The sequence below is a fragment of the Crocuta crocuta genome, unplaced genomic scaffold (assembly GCF_008692635.1).
Source record: "Crocuta crocuta isolate KB4526 unplaced genomic scaffold, BGI_CrCroc_1.0 scaffold125, whole genome shotgun sequence".
NCBI classification, from domain to species: domain Eukaryota; kingdom Metazoa; phylum Chordata; class Mammalia; order Carnivora; family Hyaenidae; genus Crocuta; species Crocuta crocuta.
Window position 1 is genome coordinate 7,375,773 of NW_027531143.1, and position 22,915 is coordinate 7,398,687.

The 22,915-nt window shown below is 38.6% G+C and overlaps 1 protein-coding gene across 1 annotated transcript in view; it reads left to right on the forward strand.

Moving 5' to 3' along the window:
• Window positions 1-458: 458 nt before the first annotated feature.
• The window catches only part of SAMD13 (sterile alpha motif domain containing 13), a 63,300-nt gene continuing 40,843 nt past the window's right edge, over window positions 459-22,915 (forward strand). The window contains exon 1 of the mRNA XM_077771141.1: window positions 459-560. Coding sequence (XP_077627267.1) covers window positions 459-560 — 102 coding nt within the window. The remainder of the gene's footprint in view (window positions 561-22,915) is intronic.

Below are 22,915 nucleotides of genomic sequence, written 5' to 3' on the forward strand. Positions count from 1 at the left end.
GTNCTAAAAAAAAAAGAAATATATTTCAAGCCAGAAATCTGAGCCATATATGTAATTTTAAATTTTCTATTAGTCACTCTAAAATGGTAAGAAACTGCTGAAATTAATTTTAATAATATATTTTATCCAATGTATTAAAATATAATTTTAATATCTAATTAATATAAGATTATTGAATATTTTACATTTTTTATTTTTGCAGTTTTATTGAGATATAATTGACATATAATATTATATCAGTATAACATAATGTACAACATATATATAAGATGTACAATATAATGATCTATGTATACATTGCAAAATGATTAGCACAGTAAGTTTGGTTAACTTCTGTCACCTCACAGTGTTACAATTTTTCTCATGATGAGAACTTCTAAGAGCTACTTTCTTAGCAACTTTCAAATATACCGTATGGTATTGTTAACTATTGTCATCGTGCTATACATGATATCACCATGACTTACTTATCTTATGACTACAAGTTTGTACCTTTGGACCCCTTTGCCACCTTTTCCTCCGATACCCTACCCACTGCCCCCGACCAGCCTCTGCCTTTGGTAACCAATGATCTTTACATTTTTTCTCAAATTAATTCCTCAAAATGTACGGTGTGTTTTACATCTCAGTCCAGACTGACTCTATCTCAAGTGGTGCCACCAGTGGTCCCCTCGTCGGACAGCCTGCTACAGAGCTTTACAGGCCTTTGTAAGGACATTGGTTTTTACTCCATAGGATGTAGGAAGCCATTACAGAGTTCTGAGCACAGGAGTGACATGATCTAACTTATATCTAAGAGGATCACTTTGGTTGCTGTGTTGAGATAGGCTGTAAAGGATGAGCTGAGAAGCAGGGGGACAAGATGGGAGGCTACGGTGGTAATGCGGACAAGAGATGGTGGTGGTCCCACCCAAGGGGTAACGGTCGAGACAGAAGAAATGGTTGAACTCAGAACATATTTTGCAGAAAGAGCCAGCAGGGTTTCCTGACTCATCGGATGAAGTATGAGAGAAAGAGAAGAGTCAAGAATGAGACCAGCAGGGGCCCCTGGTAGCTCAGTCGGTTGGGCAGCCAACTTCGGCTCAGGTCATGATCTCATGGTTCATGGGTTCGAGCCCATGGGCTCGAACGTTGGGCTCTGTGCTGGCAGCCAGCTCAGAGCCTGGAGTCTGCTTTAGATTCTGTGTCTCCCTCTCTCTCTGACCCTCCCCTTCTCACGCTGTCTCTCTCTTTCAGAAATAAATTTAAAAACATTAAAAATTTAAAAAAACGTTTTGAATGTTTTTGTCGGTTTTAATGACTTAACATTTCCACACTTAACTTTTCTAAGCCCACATGCCTTTTCTCTGTAAGAAGGAGACTACACCATTCTATGGAAAGGGGCTGCAAGGTCAGAGGCTGAAGGGCTAACGTGTGCCAGGCGTGCCAGGGAAGACCAGTATGGTTGAAGAGGAGCAAACAAAGAGAAAAGTAGTAGGGATGTGGTTGGTCAGAAAGGTAACAGGATGGGGGTTATAAAGGAACCATGTTACTCTCCCTTCAATTCCAAGGAAAATAGAGCATAACAAGTAAACTCACCAAAAAATGAAATGTACACCACCATGCTATGGTTAAAAACTCAGCTTCAGACTTATCTAGGCCAAAACAATCTATTTTTGTGGTCTTTTTTCTTTTCTTTCCCACAAATTCAGTTCATCTAATATATATAGAAGGTGTAGACAATATGAGCAACGGAGTTCTTTGGATTTGCTGCAGAATGAGAACGCTGTTAGGAGGCAAAACTGCCATGAAGGTAATGAAGCTAAATTATGAAACCTCTTCCAAGGCTCTAGACTTGATTTTGTATTCATACATTTTTTTCCCCTTAAAGAAGGTTCCTTCCCAAATTGGATATACTTCAGGATCAACAAAACCTAGATCTTCTCCTACTTAGGAAAAACATTTTATCTCAGATGTCTCTGAGGAATAAAAATAACTGACTTGGGTAAAAGCGGGGAGGACTCAGACACACCTGCATGTTGAGCATGCCTGGCTGGAACCAGTCATTATGCCACAGGAAAGAAGCCAACACCCACCCAGCTTCTGCCCTTTGGAAAGGTACAGTTAAATAAGAGAATTATGTAGGAGGATTTATGTTTGTCCTTCCCAAGTCTGTTTGATCATAAAATCAGGTGTGTTGCTTTTAAAAAGTATAGATTCCTGGGCCTTACCCCAGATCCACTGATTCAGTCCCAGGAATCTTTACTTGAAGAAAGCTCCATCCATGGGCACCAGTGTGTTATGGCCTCGAAAATATTGTTTTAAAATACTAAGATCTAACTCTGGGAATTCTTGGGAGGAAAAGCAGTCTCAGTCCCCAAAACTGGGTGGGAAGTTTCCTAAAGTGTTCACTATTTGAAGAGACATTCGATCATAGATTCATAGTTTGGGCAGCTCTTCCGGAACTCTTGAAGGTGCACCCAATAAAATGAAGGGCCAGCATGGGCTACCAGAGACCAGGTGCAGATGAGGAGAGATGGACTCTGAGATACTGCCCTCAGGTGGCCTTCAAGAATGTGGTTGTGTTTCTCTCCCAGGAGGGGCCTTAGGCACCTACAGGGACCTGCATGGGAGCAGTAGGAAAGTTGGCCTTTCTTTAAGACTTCTAGTTTCCAGACCTGGCCTGATCTGGTTGGGCCACAAGGGGAGGCTCAGGACAGTGAGGCCAGGGACCTTTGCTTACATGATCGAGCTGCAGTTAGGAGGGGCAGAATAACGAGCTACGGCTTACCTCACCAGCAGGCTGGCAAATCCGGGACGGTGTTAAGCCTGAAGGTGTCCACAGGGGCAACTCTCCTTTTCCCTATTGCCTGGAATAAAAAGTTTGTTTTGCTCTAGGAAAGACTGAGGCCAAAGCAGAGCATCAGTGTGAGAAACAGGAAGAGATGGAATCCTGACGACGCCAACGGGTCTCTGGACACATCTCTTTCTGAGCCCAGCCCTGCCTTTCTTCCCCTCACTCTTTTTAAATTTTTTTAATTTTGTAAATGTTTTTTATTTATTTCTGAGAGAGAAAGAAACAGCGTGAGCAGGGGAGTGTCAGAGAAAGAGGGACACACAGAGTCTGAAACAGGCTCCAGGCTCTGAGCTGTCAGCACAGAGCCCGACGCGGGGCTCGAACCCACGAACCGTGTGATCATGACCTGAGCTGAAGTCAGACGCTTAACCGACTGAGCCACCCAGGTGCCCCTCTTCCCCTCACTCTTATGAACCAGTAAATTCTCTTTTTTGCTTGAGATAGTTTGAGTTGGGTTTCTGTAACTTGCAGCCAGAGTGTTATAACTTAATATACGTATTCCATAAACATTCAAAGAATGATAGACAAATACAAAAAAATGGTCACAGTGATTATTAGATGAAAAAAGTCAATTAGCAGAATCATATCTTTGGTAGCATTCTATTTGTGTATGTAAAGTGTATTTTGTGTGTGAATTTTATTTTATTTTATTTTATTTTGTCTTATTTCATTTTATTTTACTTTTGTAAATACCTAGGAATAACTGGAAGAATATTTACTGCACTATTAGCAGGAGATAAGACTGGAGAATTCTTATGGTTCAAGACTGGTCACTGGTGATGGGCACGTATTACCTTCATAATAAAATGCTAAATGCTAAAAGGAAAGGGAAGAAAGTTAGTCACTGACTGGACCAGATACTTGCCCGCCCCCAAATCCCTGGTTTTCTTGGCAGAGAGAAAAGAGAATTAGAGGCAGAAAACAGAATAGGTTCTGCTGTTATCCAATCAATACTGTATTGATTGAGATAGTAAGTCAGGGAGAAATAGACAGACTTAGTTACATATAACTAAGATAGTTTGCGTCATAGGAAATTAAATGCTCAGAGCCTAACCAGTCGATGAAAACACAAAAAGAGCTGAAAAGTGACCATTACCATTTAAATCTCCCAGTTTGGGGGTAGGAAAGGAGAGTGTGGGAGGGGGAAGCAGTAAGCTACTCGGGGCTTCTCTCCAGAGGTGCCAGTTGGAGACTGGGTCGCAGTGACCAGAACACAGAGGGAGTCTCTGTAGGTGCTCAGAACGTGTAACATGAGTTACATGGGGTGTCCAGAAGCCCTCGCGAAACAGTCACTTTAAAAGGACAGTATTACAGGAGAGGGGGTGGAAAGAGCTCTTGCAGAAGAATTAAGAGGGGTCAGCAAGTCACGGGGAGTTAAAAAGTCTAATCCAGAAGCAGAACTTCTCCCTGCCAACTGAGGTGGGATGGGCCCCAAGGGGCTGGCTTTAATGAACTCTGTTACCTCATTCAAAAGGCTAAGAGTCAAGGAGATCCCATGGCCTCATATATCATTAAGGAAGCAACATAAATATATGTTTCCTCTGATTCACAGTACATCAGCTTCTAGGGATTAATCAAAGAAAGTTTAGTTCTCTCAATAACAACTCACAAATTTCACAAATGTTGCAAATCTGGCACGTAGCAAGGAATCTGAGATGGGTTGATACTTAAGGACAAATGTACCAGAAAGAACATGAGGTGAAAGGGACTGAGTCAGAGGCAGTATCAGCTTCTATTTTCAGAAAACAGCCACCCTGGACACAAACCAAAAAGGTAGGTGGTGTATAAGCACTTGCACTGAGACCAAACAAACCCACCGCAATCTCTGGTCACAGCTGCACACAGAGATAGTAGAGCACTATCTCCCTATCTGGGGAACTAAGATAAAGACTGCACGACAACATAGTCCTGCCGCAAAGAAAATTTGTACCAGTGTTCACCCCGCCTCTGAGTTAAGACTCTTTCTGGCCTCCCCGCTGATCTGCAGCCTGTAGTTCCAAGTTCTTTCTCTACCCAGAAGCCCACTTGCCATACTAATCACCTCTAGACATACTTACCATTCGAGAGCTGTCCTATTTTAGATAGAGGCAGAGGCAGAATGCAAGCATGAGTGTTCATCCTGACTTCAAATTTGGCTTTGGTTTTCTTTCTCTTGAAATCTGGATTTATGGCATCCCAGACCCTCCATCTATTCACATCCATCTGACCAGGAAAGTGTCAGACAGGTGACCAGAGACAGGTGCTAGACAGATGAAATCAAGTAAGACATTAACAGAACCAGATGTGAGTGTGATGCCACCATTAAAATGGTAGGACCGTAGACTTACTACCTCACTCTGTAAAATTCAGTTTCTTCAACTGTAAAATGCAGCTGAAGAGAGGTGCCTTTTGGAGTTGGATTGGCAGTTTGAACTAAGGGACGCCATTGCCTACAATGCTCCAGAAGTAGCAGTTGTTGTTATTATTATTATTAAGACTATTAGTGGAGAGCACATCTGAATACACTGAAGGTTACAAGGTAGTGCCATTAGCTCCGTGATATAAGAAAGTGTGGGCTGTTAAAGAAGAGTGGAGGAGAAGCTTCTATATCAATACTGAGTGAAGGTGTAAAGGGAACTTTCGGAATTTTGAAAAGTGGGTAGGAGTTACCTAGAAGAAGAAGATAGGCAGATCATTTCTGGGCAGAGAAAGCGGCAAGTATTAAGGCATGGAGGTATATGCAAGGACACTGTACATGGTTTTGGAAGAAGGTCCATATCATGGAACTAAAGAAAGGGTTGAGGAGAATGGACGGCTGTGACACAAAAAGGGTGGGACTGGGGCCAGAGTCTGAAGAGCCTTGTATGCTAAACTAAAAGGGCTGAACTTGAGTCTTGATGCTGAGAAGACATATGGAAAAAATTCAAGCAGGGGAGAGGTATGATCAGAATTGTGGGAGGGGTAAATTGGAAAGAATTCAAATGAGTGGCAAATGCTTAAGGTACCAGCTGACAATGTGAATTCCAGGGCTCACTTGAAGACCAACATCAGGGGCACCTGGGTGGCTCAGTTGGTTAGGCGAGCACCCAATTCTTGATTTCAGCTCAGGTCATGACCCCAGGGTCATAGGATACAAGATGGGTGTGGAGCCTGCTTAAGATTCTTTCTCTCTCCTTCTTCCTCGTTCCCTCCACCTCTCTCTGTCTCTCTCTCTCCCCTACCCTCCCCTAAAAAATACAAGATCTGAAGACCAACTTCAAAGCAACTATGTCAGAAGAACCTGCATTTTAACCTAGTGCTTCAAAGTAAATTTTATTTACAATGAAGTTGAAAAACAATTGAGATGCCATATAGAGTGATGGATGAGAGCACAGAACTGTCTGTATAGATCAAGACTCTGTCATGTCCTAGCTAGGTGATCCTGGGCTAAGTATTTAACCATCTTGCACCTCAGTTTGTCCATCTATGAAATGGGATCAACAAGAGTACCTGTCTTGAAGGGATGCTGTGAGGAATATGTATGTAGTTAGAGCAGTGCCTGGAAAGAGCATCACTCATTAATGTTGACCAGTATTTAGGAGTGGAGTTGGTGCTGGGAGCTTGCCTTCTAAGGCACTCTCAATGAGATGGCCACCCTTCTTGACTTCTTGGCTTTGACTTTATGAACAGAAATCAGCTGTCAATTAAGCCACATGGGCTCCTAGTAATTCCCAATTACTGAGTTTATATAAAAATACATACTTAATAGTCACTTGAGCATCAGGATCAATTCAGTTCAGTTAATTATTTCAAACACCATAAGATAAGCTACAAACCTATCATAGTTACATATTTTTCTTTTGATTCCCCTTTTTCTTTCTTTCTTTATTCCTTTCTTTCTTTCCTTCCTTCTTTCCTTCTCTTTCTTTCATTTCTTATTTATTTTGAGACAGAGTGAGCAGGAGAGAGGCAGACAGAAAAGGGGACAGAGGATCCGAAGCAGGCTCCAGTCTCCAGGCTGACAGCAGAGAACCTGCTGGTGGGCTCAAACTCACGAATCACGAGATCATGACCTGAGCTGAAGTTGGACACTCAGTCAACTGAACCACCCAGATGCCCCTATTCCCCTCTATTTCTTACACTATAAAATATTTGGTGCTTGCTAATAACATACATGATATACATGTACATTACAAAGCATAACAATAAACCCATTAAAACCACTATTCTGAGGCATTCCCAAAGCTACTGAATTCTGCTGAAATTCTAGCCTCATAGGTGATGGTGATCTACTGAAGGTAGAGGCTTTGGGGGTGATTAGGTCATGAGGGTGAAGCCTTCATGAATGAGATTCATGTCCTTATAAAGAGGCCCAAGAGGGCTGCCTGTCCCTCCCACCACGGTAGGACACTGCAAAAGGTCTATGAACCGGGAATGGGCACTCACCAGATACCAAGTCTGCTTCCTCTTGATCTTGGATTTCCAGTCTCCAGAACTGTGAGAAATAAATGATTTATTGATGATAAATAAAATAAATAAATGATTTATTTATGATATTTTGTTATAGCAACCCAAATGATTAAGACAATGCTCTGCCCCTTTCTAATCTGCTCACCGTGCCTTCCCCACAAGAGGCAACCATAGCCCTAAATTGTATTTGTCATTCCTTCCTTTTTATGTATATAGTATGTACCATTATGTATCTTTAATCAACACATTGCGATTTTCATTTTTTGAATTTTGTATAAATGAGATTACAATGTATTCATTTATTTCCCTCTAACTTGCTTTTTCCCTTAATATGTTGTCCATGTGTCTGTGGTTTATTCATTTCTCTGATGCGTATCATTCCATTGCATTCCTATTCCACAGTATTCATGGATCTACTCTCCTAACCATGAAGATTCAGGTCATTTTCCGTTTTTTTTGTGATGTTGACCAATGCTGCTGCATATAATCTGGCACTGGTCGCCTATGCAAGAGTTTTCTCTAGAGTCTCACACTATTCCTATTGCTGTTGTAACAAATTACCTCAAATTCAGCTGTCCAGCAGCTTAACACAACACAAACTTCTTACCTTATGGCACTGGATGTCAGAAGTCTGAAACAAGCCTCACTGGGCTAAAACCAAAGTGTCAGCAGGGCTGCATTCTCTTCTGGTAGGATCTAGGGGAGAATCTGTTTTCTTGCATTTCCTGGCTTCTAGATACTTCCACATTCCTTGGTTCATAGCCCTCTCCATCTTCAAAGCCAGCAACAACTGGTCAAGAATTTTTTATAATGCTATATCTCTTTGGTTCTGACTTTTCTGTCTCCCTCTTCCACTCTTAAGGACTTTTGTGATTATTGGGCCTCCCTGCATAATCTAGGATACTCTCCTCGTTTACAGATCAACTGATTAGCATCTTAACTCCATCTGCAACCTTCACACTCCTTTTGCTGTGTAACCAAACACATCCAAAGGTTCTGGGGATTAGGATGTGGGCATGGGAGGGTGTGAATTATTCTGTCTACCACCAGCAGAAACGGCAGAAACGTAGGTGTGGAACTGCTGAATAATAGGGTATATGGACTTTCAATTTTACTTCATAATGCTAAATTCTTTTCCAAATTAATCACACCGATTTACACTCACACCATGAAAGTAAGAGTTCTGAGTGCTCCACACCTCCTAACACAGCCTGCTGAGACTTCTACAATTCTGCCAATCTGGTGGGTGTGAAATCATATCTCAGAATTTGGATTTCTATTTTCCTAATATTGAGATTGAATATTTTATTTTATTTTATTTTTTTTTTTTATTTATTTATTTCTAGGAGAGAGAGAGACAGCGTGAGCAGGGGAGGGTCAGAGAGAGAGGGAGACACAGACTCTGAAATAGGCTCCAGGCTCTGAGCTGGCAGTCAGCACAGAGCCCAACGCGGGGCTCGAACCCACGAACCGTGAGATCGTGACCTAAGTGAAAGTCGGACGCTTAACCGACTAAGCCACCCAGGCGCCCCGAGATTGAATATTTTAATATGTTTATTGGCCACATGGGTTTTCTCTTCTTGAAAATGCCTGTTTTTCTATTTGGTAACTAGCTTTTTTCTTAAAATTCCTTAATCATTCTTTATTCATCTGGATATTAGTATTTTGTCAGTTCAACATACTACAAATATTTTCTCCCCATTTATGTTATGTTCTCATGAACCAAAGTTTCTACTCTGATTGTGCTCAAATTTCTTCAATATTTTTCTTTATAAATTATATTTTTGTGTCTTTAGAAAATTATTTCTTATCCTGTTGGCATAAGGAATGTCTCCTATATTTTCTTCCAAAAATGTTAACTTTTTCCTATCACATTTATGTTTTTAATCCACCTGAAATTGATATTTATGGTATGATGTGAGGCAAAGATCCAGTTGCATTATTATTTTCCATCACCTGGATAACCAATTGCCCCAAAGCCAATTACACTTATTGGTGTGCCATTTACATTGTATATCAAGTTCCTCATATGCCACATCTGTTTCGGGGCTTTTTCATATATTCTATTAGTCAATTTATTTCTCCTTATGCCAACATCACAGTTTCTTCATGCATTACCTCTATAAAATATCTTGCCATTTGATAAGACAAATCTCTACTATCCTTGTTCTTTTTTAAAAATTTTAAAAATGTTTTTATTTATTATTGAGAGAGATAAACAGAGCACGAGCAGGGGAGGGACAGAAAGAGAGAAAGATACACAATCCAAAGCAGGCTTCAGGCTCTGAGCTGTCACCACAGAGCCTGACACGGGCTTGAACTCATGAACTGGGAGATCGTGACCTGAGCCAGAATCGGACACCAAACCGACTGAGCCACCCAGGCACCCCTACTAACCTTGTTCTTCTTTTGGAGTATCTAGATATTCTTTACCCTCTGCATTCCCATATATTTTAGAGTCAGCTCAACTTCTTTAAAACATCCTATTTAGATTTTTATTGCAACTTCACTGTGACGATACATTAATTGTGGTAGAGTTGAAATCTTTACAATAATGAATACCCCTACAATCCTGTTCATGAACATGATATATCTCTATTTATTTAGATATTCTCTAATGTCTTTCAATAAAATATAATGGTTTTATAAAGGTCTTGCACATATTTGGTGAGATCTATTCCCAGGTATACTGTATTTTTGTTGTATTTGCAAATGATATAGTTTTCAAAATACATTTTCTTACTTTTTTTGATGATAATTGATATTAAACTCATATCTATCAAATTATGTTATTAATTTAAACAATTTTCCATAGGCTTTTTATTTTTCTATGTGGCTGATCACATCATCTTTTAAGTAATGCCAATTTTTTAAAAAAAAACTTGTTACTCTTTTTCTTTTCTAACTGAATGGCTAGGACTTCCAGTATGTGTTGGCTTGACATAACATTAGCAGGCATTCTTGACTTCTCACTGATTTCTAAAGGAATGCTTCTAACATTTCACCAGTGAGTAAAATTGTTGTGAGTCTTTGGTAAATATTTTTTATCAACTCAAGGAATGTAATTGTTATTTCTACTTGACTAAGAGTTTTTGTTTGATTGATTGGCCTAACATGAATAAATATTAAATTTTATATAATGATTTGTTTGCAACTATTGAGATGAGTGTGTGCTTATTCTTTATTAACCTGTAATTTGGTGAATTACATTAACTGATTTTCTGAAGTTAAATATTCTTCTAAAAAATTTTTTTAAAATGTTTATTTTTGAGAGAGAAAGAGAGAGACAGAACATGAGCAGGGGAGGGGCAGAGACAGACAGGGAGACAACAGAATCTGAAGCAGACCCCAGGCTCTGACCTGTCAGAAGAGAGCCTGATGTAGGGCTCAAACCCACAAACCATGAGATCATGACTTGAGCCAAAGTCGGACACTTAACCAAGTGAGCCACCCAGGCGCCCCTAAAGTTAAACTATTCTGTGTTCTAAGAATAAACTCAATTTGCCATAATGTATTATCTTTCATGCATTGCCAGATTAAGTTTTTTTAAACTGTTTTTGCAGAGTGTTTCATCTATGTTCATGAGTGAGGTTCATTTGTAATTTTTATACATGTTATTTTTGTACATAAAATACATAGGCTTTTTTTTTTCTTTTGAAAGAGTATCTTTTAGATTAGCATTATGTTCCTTGGGTGTTTGCTTATATAAGCAACATATATATACAAATATATATGTATATGTATACATATGTGTATAGTGTATACAAAGGAACATATATAAACAAATATACATGGACATATATATATATTTATGAACATATTTATCCTATATATAGCTATGAAGCCACCTGGGTCTGGGCTCTTTGTGGTAAGATTTCAAAATTGCTGAACCAGTATCTCTAAGGGCCTTCAAATTATTCAGAGCCACTATTTTTTCCTAAGTCAGTTTTGGTAAGCTGCATTTTCTAGTAATTTGATATTTTTGTCTAAATCTTCAAATATGACATCAGATTGTTTTTACTTTACATTTTTTAATATCTCTGCATTTTTAAAATTCCTAAAATTGCTTACTTCTGCCTCCTCTTTTTTTTCCTAAGGCAGTTAAACTAGAGGTTTATTTTATTCACCTCATCAGAAACCTAATTTTTAACATTTGCCTTATTTTATCTTTGTTTTCTATTACATTAATTTCTGGGCTCATTCTTATTATTTTCTTTCTTCTGCTCTCTTTAAATTCATTCTGTTGTTCTTTATATAATTTCTCATGGATGCTTAGTTCAGTAATTTTAAGCCTTTTTTAGTTTTTAATACAAGCCTTTATCGCTTAAATTTCTCTCTCAGCCTTCTTAAACTACATTTAAGTTTTAGTAAAGTTGGTAACGTTTTGGGGTTTTATTAATATTTAATTCTAGAGATGTTCTGTTTTACACTGTGATTTACTCCTTAGTTGATGAGTTATTTGGAAGTATATTTTTCATTTTCTAAATGAATGTTTTTTAACATTATCTTTTAATTAACATCTATATTAATTGAATCATAGTCATAAAATATAATTTTTTAAAAGCCCATTCCTTAAAATTGGTTGAGACTTGCTTGCTTTATGACCTAATTCATGACAAATTATTATAGCATTCCATGTATGACCCAAACTAATTTGTGTACTTTAATTCAGAGTGCAAAATTCTATATATTCATTAGGTCAAGCACTCTATATCGCCTAATCATATCTTTAATGGTTTTTGGAGAGGTGCCTGGGTGGCTCAGTGGGTTGAGCATCCAATTTCAGCTCAGGTCATGATCTCATAGTTTGTGGGTTCAAGCCCCACATCAGGCTCGGGGATGACAGCTCAGAGCCTAGAGCTTGATTCAGATTCTGTGTCTACCTCTCCTGCTTGTGCATTATAAAAAAATAAAAATTTTTTAAAATAATGCTTTTTGGAATATTTTATCAATTACTGAGAGAGATACATTTAAATGATTCCTCATAGTGGAGAATTTGGCAATTTCTCTTTATAATTATGTCACATTTCCTTTTATTTCTACACTACCAGGTATGTAAAAATTGAGCCATTTTATCCTCCTAATGAATCAAGTCTGTTTTCATCACTGAATGATCTCCTTTGTCTATCAAGTTTTTTGCCCTAAAGTCTATTTATAGAATATATATTGCAACTCTTTTTGGTTAATATTTGCCTAAAATATATTTTTCTATCCTTTTACTTTCAGCTGTTATTTGTTTTTTAGGCATGTCTCTCTAACCAGCATATACATAGATTTTAACTTTTTAATACAGTCTTACAATCTTACTTTCAATGGGAAGTTTAGTCCATTTACTTTTATTGATATATTTCATTTTTTAATATAATTTATTGTCAAGTTGGCTAACATACAGTGTATACACTATGCTCTTGGTTTTAGGGGTAGATTCCCATGATTCATTGCCTACATACAACACCCAGTTCTCATCCCAACAAGTGCCCGCCTCAATGATATTGGTATATTTTTTATCTCTATCATCAGTTTTTCTGAACATGTGATGTTTATTTATTTTAAGAGGGAGAGAGAATGTGAGTTGGGGGGAGGGGCAGAGTGAAAGGGAGAGAGAATTCCAAGCAGAATCCAAGCTGTCAATGCACAGCAAGGCACGGGGTCCAATCCCACCAATGGTAAGATCATGACCTGAGCAGAAACCAAGAGTTGGCTCCTCAGAGGACTGAGGCACTCAGAGGCGCCTCTATCACCAATTTTTAGAATTTTGCTCGGAATTTTCTGTTGCTTTTTTTCTCCTTGTCTTGTTTTAATGGATTCAATTTCTTAATTCCAAAATTTTCCCTTCTCTAGTTTTGGAATTATAAACTTTATTTTTGTTTGTTAACTAGTTCCTTTGAAATCAGAGTATGCATACTCAGCCTAATGAAGTTGGTACTTGTTATCTTTACAACCTTCCCAAACACATAATGGCCTGAGAATGTTTTAACTCTTATCATCACTCCATCTTAAAAGCTATTATTTTTTAATTCTACAAGCTGTAGTTTATTATTTATTATTTGTATTTTTTCATATTGTTCAGGTTTACTCAACCATTTGCCTTTTCTGTTACTTGACATTAGTTTTTGTCACTCAAACTTTCCTTCTAGATCATTTTCCTACTTCTTTTTTTTAATTTCTTTTTAAGATTTTTTAAAGTAATCTCTACACCCAACATGAGGCTCGAACTTACAACCCCAAGATCAAGAGTCGTATGCTCTAGCAACTGAGCCCGCCAGATGCCTCTCATTTTCCTTCCTCTTGAAGACATCCTTGGAAGGTCTTTTATTAAGTTATTGATGTTAATTTTTCTCAGTGTTTGCTTATCTAAACTACCTCTAGTTTATCCCCATTTTGAAAAACAGTTGTGGCAGAGAAAGATAGTATTTACTAAATATCCATGTGAGTCTCTTCATTTCTCACTGTCTTGCAGCTGGTTTGGGACTTGGGACTTGCTCTGACCAAAGGACCATGACTAGAAGTAACATGTTTCCCTTCTAGAAAAAGGTATTTGAAACCTGTGTTCCTCCACGTCCCTCTGACCAAAGGACCATGACTAGAAGTAACATGTTTCCCTTCTAGAAAAAGGTATTTGAAATCTGTGTTCCTCCTTTTCCCTCTTTCGCTCCTGAAATGACCTCAGAGCTCATGTGATTTGGGGTGATGCAGCTAGAAAGATCAGAGCTTCTTCTGGCTTGGGTCCCTAAGTGACCAAGCAGAGCAGGGCACCCTCTGACTTATCCCTGATGCATAATGCAAGAGATAAACTTTGATTATGTTAAGCCAAGGAGGTTTCAGAGTTAATTTCTTACCACAGTCTAATCTAACTTATTCTGACAGGTAGTTTTAATGGGTAAATAATTCTCTTTCAGTTACTATCCCTCAGCATATTTAAAATATTTTCCCACAATCTTTTGTCTGCCATTTTTGCTGCTCAGAATTCACCTATCTCATTGTCGTTCCTTTATAAGTAATCTGTATTTTGGGGTTTTGGCTGATTTTAGTATCTTCTCTTTGTCTTTGGCATTCTGAAGTTTTATAACAATGTGTTTACGTATATATGTGTCTGCGTCTGTTTAAGTTAATCTCACTGAGGGTCCTTTAGGTTTTAGAATCTGAGGTTACTAACTTTCATCAATTCTATACATGCCTCGTTCACTGAGTCCTCAAATATTGCTTTGTCATCTTCCGTATCATCTCTTGAAATTCTAACTACAGGCATACTGAGCCTTCTCCCTTTATCCTCCATGACTCAACTTCTCCATTACATTTTCTAGTGATTATCTCTCTATGCTAAGAACACAGGGACATGGTAAACCTCTCCAGATTTCTATGCTGCATTTTCCAATCTATGCTTCCCACTCCCTAATTCTCTAAGGTTGTCTACACTCTAAATTCTTCCACTGGGTTTTTAATTTCAATCTTTTCATCTTTCATTTCTAGATGTTCTATTATGTTCTTTTTCAAATGTGAAGGATATTTTTATGATCTCTTGCTCTTTCCTCACATTTTATTTCTTTTATAACTTATTTTACCAAATTAAACATTCATTTTACTTTTAAATTTATTCATGCATTTAAAAGGTGATTTATATATTTTATCACTTATGTTAAGTACTTCAGAGTAATAGAAGTCCTCTGTATATTTTTACTTAATATTTTTATTATTTCAAATACCTTATGATATAAGAAACTTAATATTGGATCCTTCCCTGCCCCTAGATATTTAATTCTGTGTCCAGCTATCACAATGGTCCCAGATATTACTATATAACACCCACTACTGTAGGTAAACCAATCACCCTATATCTGTTGTTTAGTGTGTCTCTCTCCTGTCACTAAGTCTGTCTTCAACTGGCCATATTTCTACTGCAAACTTTATGATTTTAATTCAAGAGTTTATGGTTATTTCTCTCATGACCTACCCCCTCCTTTCCATATCTCTAGACTGCTGCTGTGTTTTGGAAAATGTCCAAAAGTGTGCCCTTTGGATAAGGAGATGAGACTGTACAAACTTTTGCCTCTTAATACCATCTGCCTGGGAATAAAAAAAATCTCTGGGCAGAAAGAAATAAGAGAGTAAAGAAGACAATTTTTGGAAAATCTGTATATACATCCTTTCCACTATGGAGGGACATGGAGGGAATGTGGGGACAGGTAGCCCATATTCCAATGATGAGTTTTCAATAATTAAAGGTAGTTTCAACAACAATTCGATCTACTATCTACCCATTGTTATAAGCCCTGGCTTATCAATTATGCTAAAATTATCCTGCATTTTCTTTCTTTTTTTTAAAGTTTATTTTTATTTACTTTGAGAGAGAGAGAGACCAAGCAGGGGAGGGTCAGAGAGAGAAAGAGGGAGAGGGAGATGGAGAGAATCCAAAGCAGGCTCCACGTTGTCAGCACAGAACCCGATGCAGGGCTCAAATTCACAAACTGTGAGATCATGACCTGAGCCGAAATCAAGAGTCAGACACTTCACCGACTGAGCCACCCAGGTGCCCCCTATCCTGCATTTTCTAACTGATATGACTGGTGATCATGTGTCAGTCTAATTCTTACAGTAAGCGACAGGTATTACCTGTTTTATAAACTTTCTGGACTAAATCATCTCAGCAATGTTTATTTATTTCATGTGATAAAACAGATCCCATATTGTAAAAAAAACAAAAACAAAAACAAATTAAAAAAACACCCGGATTTGTTTTCAAGTGTACACTTGACCCTTCATACCGGTAGGTGTGATGGCTGGCATTCCAGGTGTGAATTTCAGGTATAACAATGTTCACAGGGAATGTTTACCTTACCAACATTTACAAGTTTTTCATTTGAAGCATATGGATCCATCCTCAGTATCAGCACATAAAACCTTCTTAAGGCCCTTAACTTCCTACCATCCAACACCAAATGTCAATATCCAGTATCAAATTGTCCAATANCATGTGATAAAACAGATCCCATATTGTAAAAAAACAAAAACAAAAACAAATTAAAAAACCACCCGGATTTGTTTTCAAGTGTACACTTGACCCTTCATACCGGTAGGTGTGATGGCTGGCATTCCAGGTGTGAATTTCAGGTATAACAATGTTCACAGGGAATGTTTACCTTACCAACATTTACAAGTTTTTCATTTGAAGCATATGGATCCATCCTCAGTATCAGCACATAAAACCTTCTTAAGGCCCTTAACTTCCTACCATCCAACACCAAATGTCAATATCCAGTATCAAATTGTCCAATATCAAATCTTGGTTGGGAGAACTAATGTTTATAAAACACTCTTGAACGAAATGCAGTCTATCTGTATTAGCTACCTAAGACTGACACAATCAAGTACCACAAACCAGGCCCCTTAAACAACAGAAATATATTCTCTCATAGTCCGGAAGCCAGAGTCGGAATCAAGGTTTTGACAGAGCCAAGCTCCATCTGACCAGTCTAGGCCAGGGTCCTCACTTGCTTCTTCTAGCTTCTTGTAGCCCAGGTGTTTCTTAGCTCAAGGCAGTAGAACTCCAATCTCTACCTTCATCTTCCCTCTGTGCCTCTCTGTTTTTACACAGCACCCTCCTCTCCCCACTCACTTCTCCTTACAAGAGCACCTCCTACTCCAGTACGACCTCATCTTAACTAATTACATCCGCAATGACTCTATTTCCAAATCAGGTCAGGTTCTAAGATACTGGGCATTAGAACTTCCACATATCTTTTGAGGCAACACATTTCCACCCAGTAACATATTTGTTCCTCCAGAGAGATTATCTTCCAAAGATCCCACTATCTTTGAACCACAGGAATTTGCTTTCTCTGGACCCTGCTTAGATGCCAGGTTTTTATCTTTCATTAAACAATGCTATGAGAAATAGCTTAATGAATGCCACTACTGTATTTACTAATCAAATTTATTAAGAACGTTGCCCCCTTTGATTTTTTTTCCCCAGAACTAAATGTCACAAAAATTTTCCCCCTGAATAACTCATAGGTTTTCATTTAGAGTCAATGAAAACCATATATCTAATTATGTGGGGTTTTTTTTCCTCTGGTTGCCAGGAAGCTTAAAAATTCAGTCACAATTTCATTTTAACAACTTTGTAGAATGCTGCGGCTACTTATCTGCATTTTTATTTCTCCTCTGGTACTGATATTTTATTTTCGTGTAAACATCAAATAGTTTTAAAAATTGCCTTATGTTACTACAAGTCACTTGAATACTTTGTTCAAAAATGTTGGTAATAAGTAGGAAAAAAAGCCAAAGAAACAAGTAAATCTCTTTCTCTGCCTCCTCCTCCCCCTCCCCCATTTTCTTTCTCCCTGTCTCTCTTCTTCAGTCACAGCAGATTTTCCTCCTGTCTCAGCCCATCCATCACAGAATGACCGACCAAAGACTATGAGCCACCAACACTCAATACTCTGGTTTACATTTTTGATGGATGATTCAAACGGTACACAGGCAAACAGGGAAGGGGAAGTAAGACGCTCACTTTATATTCTTGAGCAACTCAACGACATCTCACTGATTTCCTTCAAAGATTAAAAAAAAAGTAAAGAAAAATACCATGGGACCTATGCAGCAGTAAAAACAAAAGAAATCTGGAAGAGCAGAGGAAATAAGGAGAAGAAACTAAATCCCTGAAAATCATATTCAACCCATCAGGAGTAGAATTTAAACTAAAGAAAATTGGACATGGAGGGCAAGCTATTGAAAAAAATCACATAGAATTTAGTGGAAAATGACACAAAATGAAAGCGACGAGGGAGAAGATGGAAGAGACAGAAAACAAACAATAGAGAACTGACGTATGAATGCCTGCTATCTTTAAAGATGTGAATGAATAAATGGAACCAAAAAATTAACATAATAGAAGAATTTTCTGAAATAAGGCAGATCTTAAAATTACATTTTGAAAGGGCTCACCACATTCCAAGAAAATTTAATAAAAGCTTTTATCTGGAACTTCAAGGACTGTAAAAAAAAAAAAAAAACCCTATAGTCATCTAAGCAGAAGAAAAAAGTCATCTTCAAAAACAAAGAAATCAGACAATATTAGATGCTAGAAGAAAATGGAACTGTGGTTAATGAATATTAAAGGGGAAAAAGTTTCTATACCTGGTGGAAAATTTCTAACCACCTTTCATATGTAATGATAAGAAAAAGAAATTTTCAAATACATGAGAATTAAGAAACATAACATTTATGAACTTCTGAAAAATCAATCAGGAAAAAATCAAGACAGTGAACAGAGGAGTAGCAATAATAACTTCAGGAATGAGAAAGTCATGAGGTAGAAAAGGTTTGCTGATAAGCTTTGAACCTCTTCGTATATAAAACTATATTTAGGTAACTAAGATTCTAAGTCATAAAGTGAAAAATAATTGCTATAATGCTTAAAGAAAAATTACATAATATAAAGAATAATATTTTGATGATACTAGATAGGGACAAGAATCAGTATTTGCTCTCCCAAATAACACAATGGTAGAGAGAGAAGAAAAACAGTCTAAGTAGATTAATTTCATTGTCTTTCATCATCAATTCATTTCTAAGGTAAACTGTGAAATTTAAATATAAATATACTATTTAATATACTTAACAGCTTCCAAATTGCTAGAGTGTGGTAGAAGGCCTTCTAAAGGGGCTCCCAGTGATCCTCAGTTCCTGGTATTATGCTTTTATGTGTAGGCTAGATGTAATGATTCGTCTCTAACAAACAGAATGTGGCAAAGTGATCAATTCCACTTCTGGAATTAAGCCATTAAAGACTGTGATTTCTGGGGTGCCTGAGTGGCTCAGTCTGTTGAGCACTGGACTCTTGGTTTTGATTCAGGTCATGATCTAACGGTTTGTGGGTTTGAGCCCCACATCAGACTCCGCAGCTGGTAGCTCAGAGCCTGCTTAGGATATTCTCTCTCTCTCTCTCTCTCTGCCCCACTCATACTGTCTTTGTCTCTCTCAAAACAAATAAACTAAAAAAAAAGAAATATTGTCTACACTCTTTCTCTGCCCATGCTTGCTTTGATTCAGCCAGCTGCCATGTTGTGAGCTGTCCTGTGGAGAGACCCACATGACAGGAAACTGAGACTCTCTAGGGCCCACGAGGAACTAAACCCTGTCAACAGCCATGCGGCTAAGCTTGAAAGCAGTACAACACCTGTGAAAACTGAACACTAAAAACTCTGAAGCAGAGGACTCAGCTAAGCCATGCCAAGATTCCTGACCCACAGAAAGTACGAGGTAAACATGTGCTGCTTTAAGCTGGTAGGGGTGGGGGTAATTTGTTACACAGCAAAAGATAATTAATGCCTAGAAGAAGATAAAAATAAAAACAAAACAAAAACAAAGAAAACAGAATATAAAACAAAAGAGAAAACAAAGAAACAATAAGCATTCAAAATGTAACAGACATAACAGATAAGGTTAAATATATCTAATTAGAATAATTTCAAGTAGAATAAACTATTTTTTAAAAAATGATGACATAGGACAAAGAGATACTTTATAATGGCAAAGGGTAATAGGTCAGAAGCTTCTTTTTTTTTTTTAAAGAGAAAGGGAGAGGGGCNCATCTAATTAGAATAATTTCAAGTAGAATAAACTATTTTTAAAAAAATGATGACATAGGACAAAGAGATACTTTATAATGCTTTATAATGGCAAAGGGTAATAGGTCAGAAGCTTCTTTTTTTTTTTTTTAAAGAGAAAGGGAGAGGGGCGCCNAAAGGGAGAGAGAGAGTGAGGGAGGGTCAGAGAGAGAGGAAGAGAGAGAATCCTAAGCAAGGCTCAATCCTACGAACCCTGAGACCCTGACCTGAGCCAAAATTGAGTCGGGCACCTAACCAACTGAGCCACCCATGCTCCCCTATGGGATAGACAACTCACAATCAAGTTATTGCTAGTATGAATCTTCATATATAAAGTAATATATACCATTCAAACACATAAAGCAAAACTTCAAGAAATAAAAAAAGTAAATAAAAGAAATGTTAAGACACTTCTCCCAAAGTCTCCTTCCCACAAGTCTCCAAAATCCCACAATCTGTCTCCATCTTCCAGCCCTCCCCTACCCCTGAAACTCTTCCACTGAGCCCTCTGGAGTTCATGATTCTTCTCCCATATCAGCTTTCGTTGCTATTACTCTGGTCAAGCCACTCTTACTTCTTGCCTGGATTACTACAATAGCTCCTTGTCTATTCAGCCTCTACCACTGCTCTATCCTAGATACAGCTGCCAGAATAATCCTTCAAAAAATATGCCTGATTATGTCACTTCTCTGTTCTAAACTCTTGGGCAGCTGCCCATTTCATTTAGCATGAAAGCCAAAGTCTGTGCAATGCCCTAGAAGCCCTACATCACCTGTCCCAACCACGTGGTTACCCTCAATCCTCCTACTTCTCACCCAGGCTCTCTCCAATCCAGCCACAATAGGATCCTTGCTGTTTCTTGAAAACTCCTGCCACATAGTCGCCTTCTGGCCTATGCCTAACTGTTCTGGCTCCCTGGAATATTCTTCTCTCAGAAATCCACCAGGTCATTCCTCTTACCAGGAAACTCAACATATCTTAAAACTGTGAAACACACTTTATGTTTATATATAAAATAAATTCTAGGCTCAGGTAAATATAAATAGGTTTTTCATCTACACGAAGGAACAGTAGAACAGTCAAGTCACACAGAATGCACGACAATTCTTTCCTGTGCAGTACTAGCCTGGGTACTGCATGCTATCTACCATCTTTGGTTCCCTCAACTACATTCCAGCAGTTGTCCCTCCCCAGTCACCGAAACAAGCAAAATCACTCTGGTAAATTTCCAAAACAGTTCCCGGAGGTGGATCCATCCCAACAGACTGGATCTGTAAATCCAGTGGCCTGCTTTTTTGTCGTCATTGGCTACCTCTCTGCTACGTTTGACCTGTTAATGAGCAACTTCTCTTTGTTTTCTCGGCTTCCGTGTCATTGCTCTTGCAGCTTTCTCTAGTCCCCTTCTGCAGCTCCTGCCGGGTGTCATTGTCCGACTCCTCACTTCCCCTTGCCCACTTCCGCTGCCCTTCCTTTTTCCACTCCAAATGATCTTCAACTACCTCTTCTAAGCAATCCACTCTCAAAGTTCCGTATCTACACAAGATATCCAAGTCCACGCTTCCTACTGACACTCCATCATTCATACACAGAAAGCCTCACATTACACCATGTCTAAAATCAAACTAGTCTTCTTCCTCTGAAACCTGCTATTCCATCAGTTGTACCTATTTATGGGAATGACAACAGTATTTACTTACTCAGTCTATAAATGACAACCATCTTTCTTCCCTGCCCCTCACTCCCACATCCAATTGATTGCACTGCCCTGTCCGATTTGCCTCAGAAGCCTCTCATATCTGCTTCCTTTCTATTACTGTAGTTCAAGCTATCATTACCTATAACTTAGAATATGGTCACAGCCTCCTAATTGGTACTTCTACTCCAATTGCTTTTGATATTTCCATAAAAGGAGATAATAATAGTATTATTGGCATTTATAAATAATATTATGTATACTTAGTATAGTGCCTGGCATATAATCAGCACTTTATTAATAAGCACTTTGTTAAAGTGTTTATTATATGCCAGGCACTATACTAAATGCTTCCCGTCTCTTTTAATGTGCACAACCACATCATAAAGTAGGAGTTATTATTATTTACATTTTAAAGATGAGAAAAAAGAGGTTTGAGGAAATAACTTACCTAGAACTAGCTCTGAAGTGACACCAGGATGTCCGGTCTATCTGGGTTCTAAAATCGCTGTTGATTTTGCTTTATATATATATATATATAGACTAGAAGTCTAATGAAGTGAAAAGATCACAATCTTACATTCTGTCTCTGTCTATCCCTATCCCACCTGCCTTTTCTTTCCCAGTCCATTCTTCCAATCCATTAAGTTCCTTTGGTTTTACTTATCTCCTTATTTAGCAAGGATTTATTTACCAGCTATTTCAAGACAGTCCTTCACAGTAGGCTCCTCTTTCACTGCGCCCACCACATCTGCCGCAGCCCACTCTCTTCCCAGCTGCTAAGACCAGGGTTAGAAAAGGAAATGAATAGAGCGGATGATAAAAACTCCCCGCATCTTAAGTTTTTCTCTGCCTAACTTAGTGTTGTTTTATGATTCCAGCATAATGAAGCAAGGGAGAGGGGCTCTGTAAACTGTAGAGTGCTCTACAAATGTGAAGTGCAATTTATTCACCCCACCTTTGCATGCCCGGAGTAATTATTCTGTGAGCGACAGCACAGGTGTTCCAAGTAGAGAACTCCACGTTTGTGTTCGGGGTGAAGGAAGGGTAAGGCGCCAAATAATATGGATTTGGCCGGGGAGATGTCTACTCGTCATTACCGCCCAATCCCAGCCTAAAACTTCATCGGGACGTGGGCGAGTAAGACAGGGAGATAATGGTATTAGCCTGAAAACCCCCAATTTAAAACTCTCTCTAGGAATGTCCCCCTGGCCCCAGCTCCCTGGCGGTTTTTAAGTTCCAGCAAACGTCCTCCCAGGTTTTCTCAGGGCCCCCGCCTAGTCCCCTCCCTTCCTGACCTCTCCGCTTCCTGGCGGCCGCAGCCCTCGGACCCCAGCCCCGCCCGCCCGC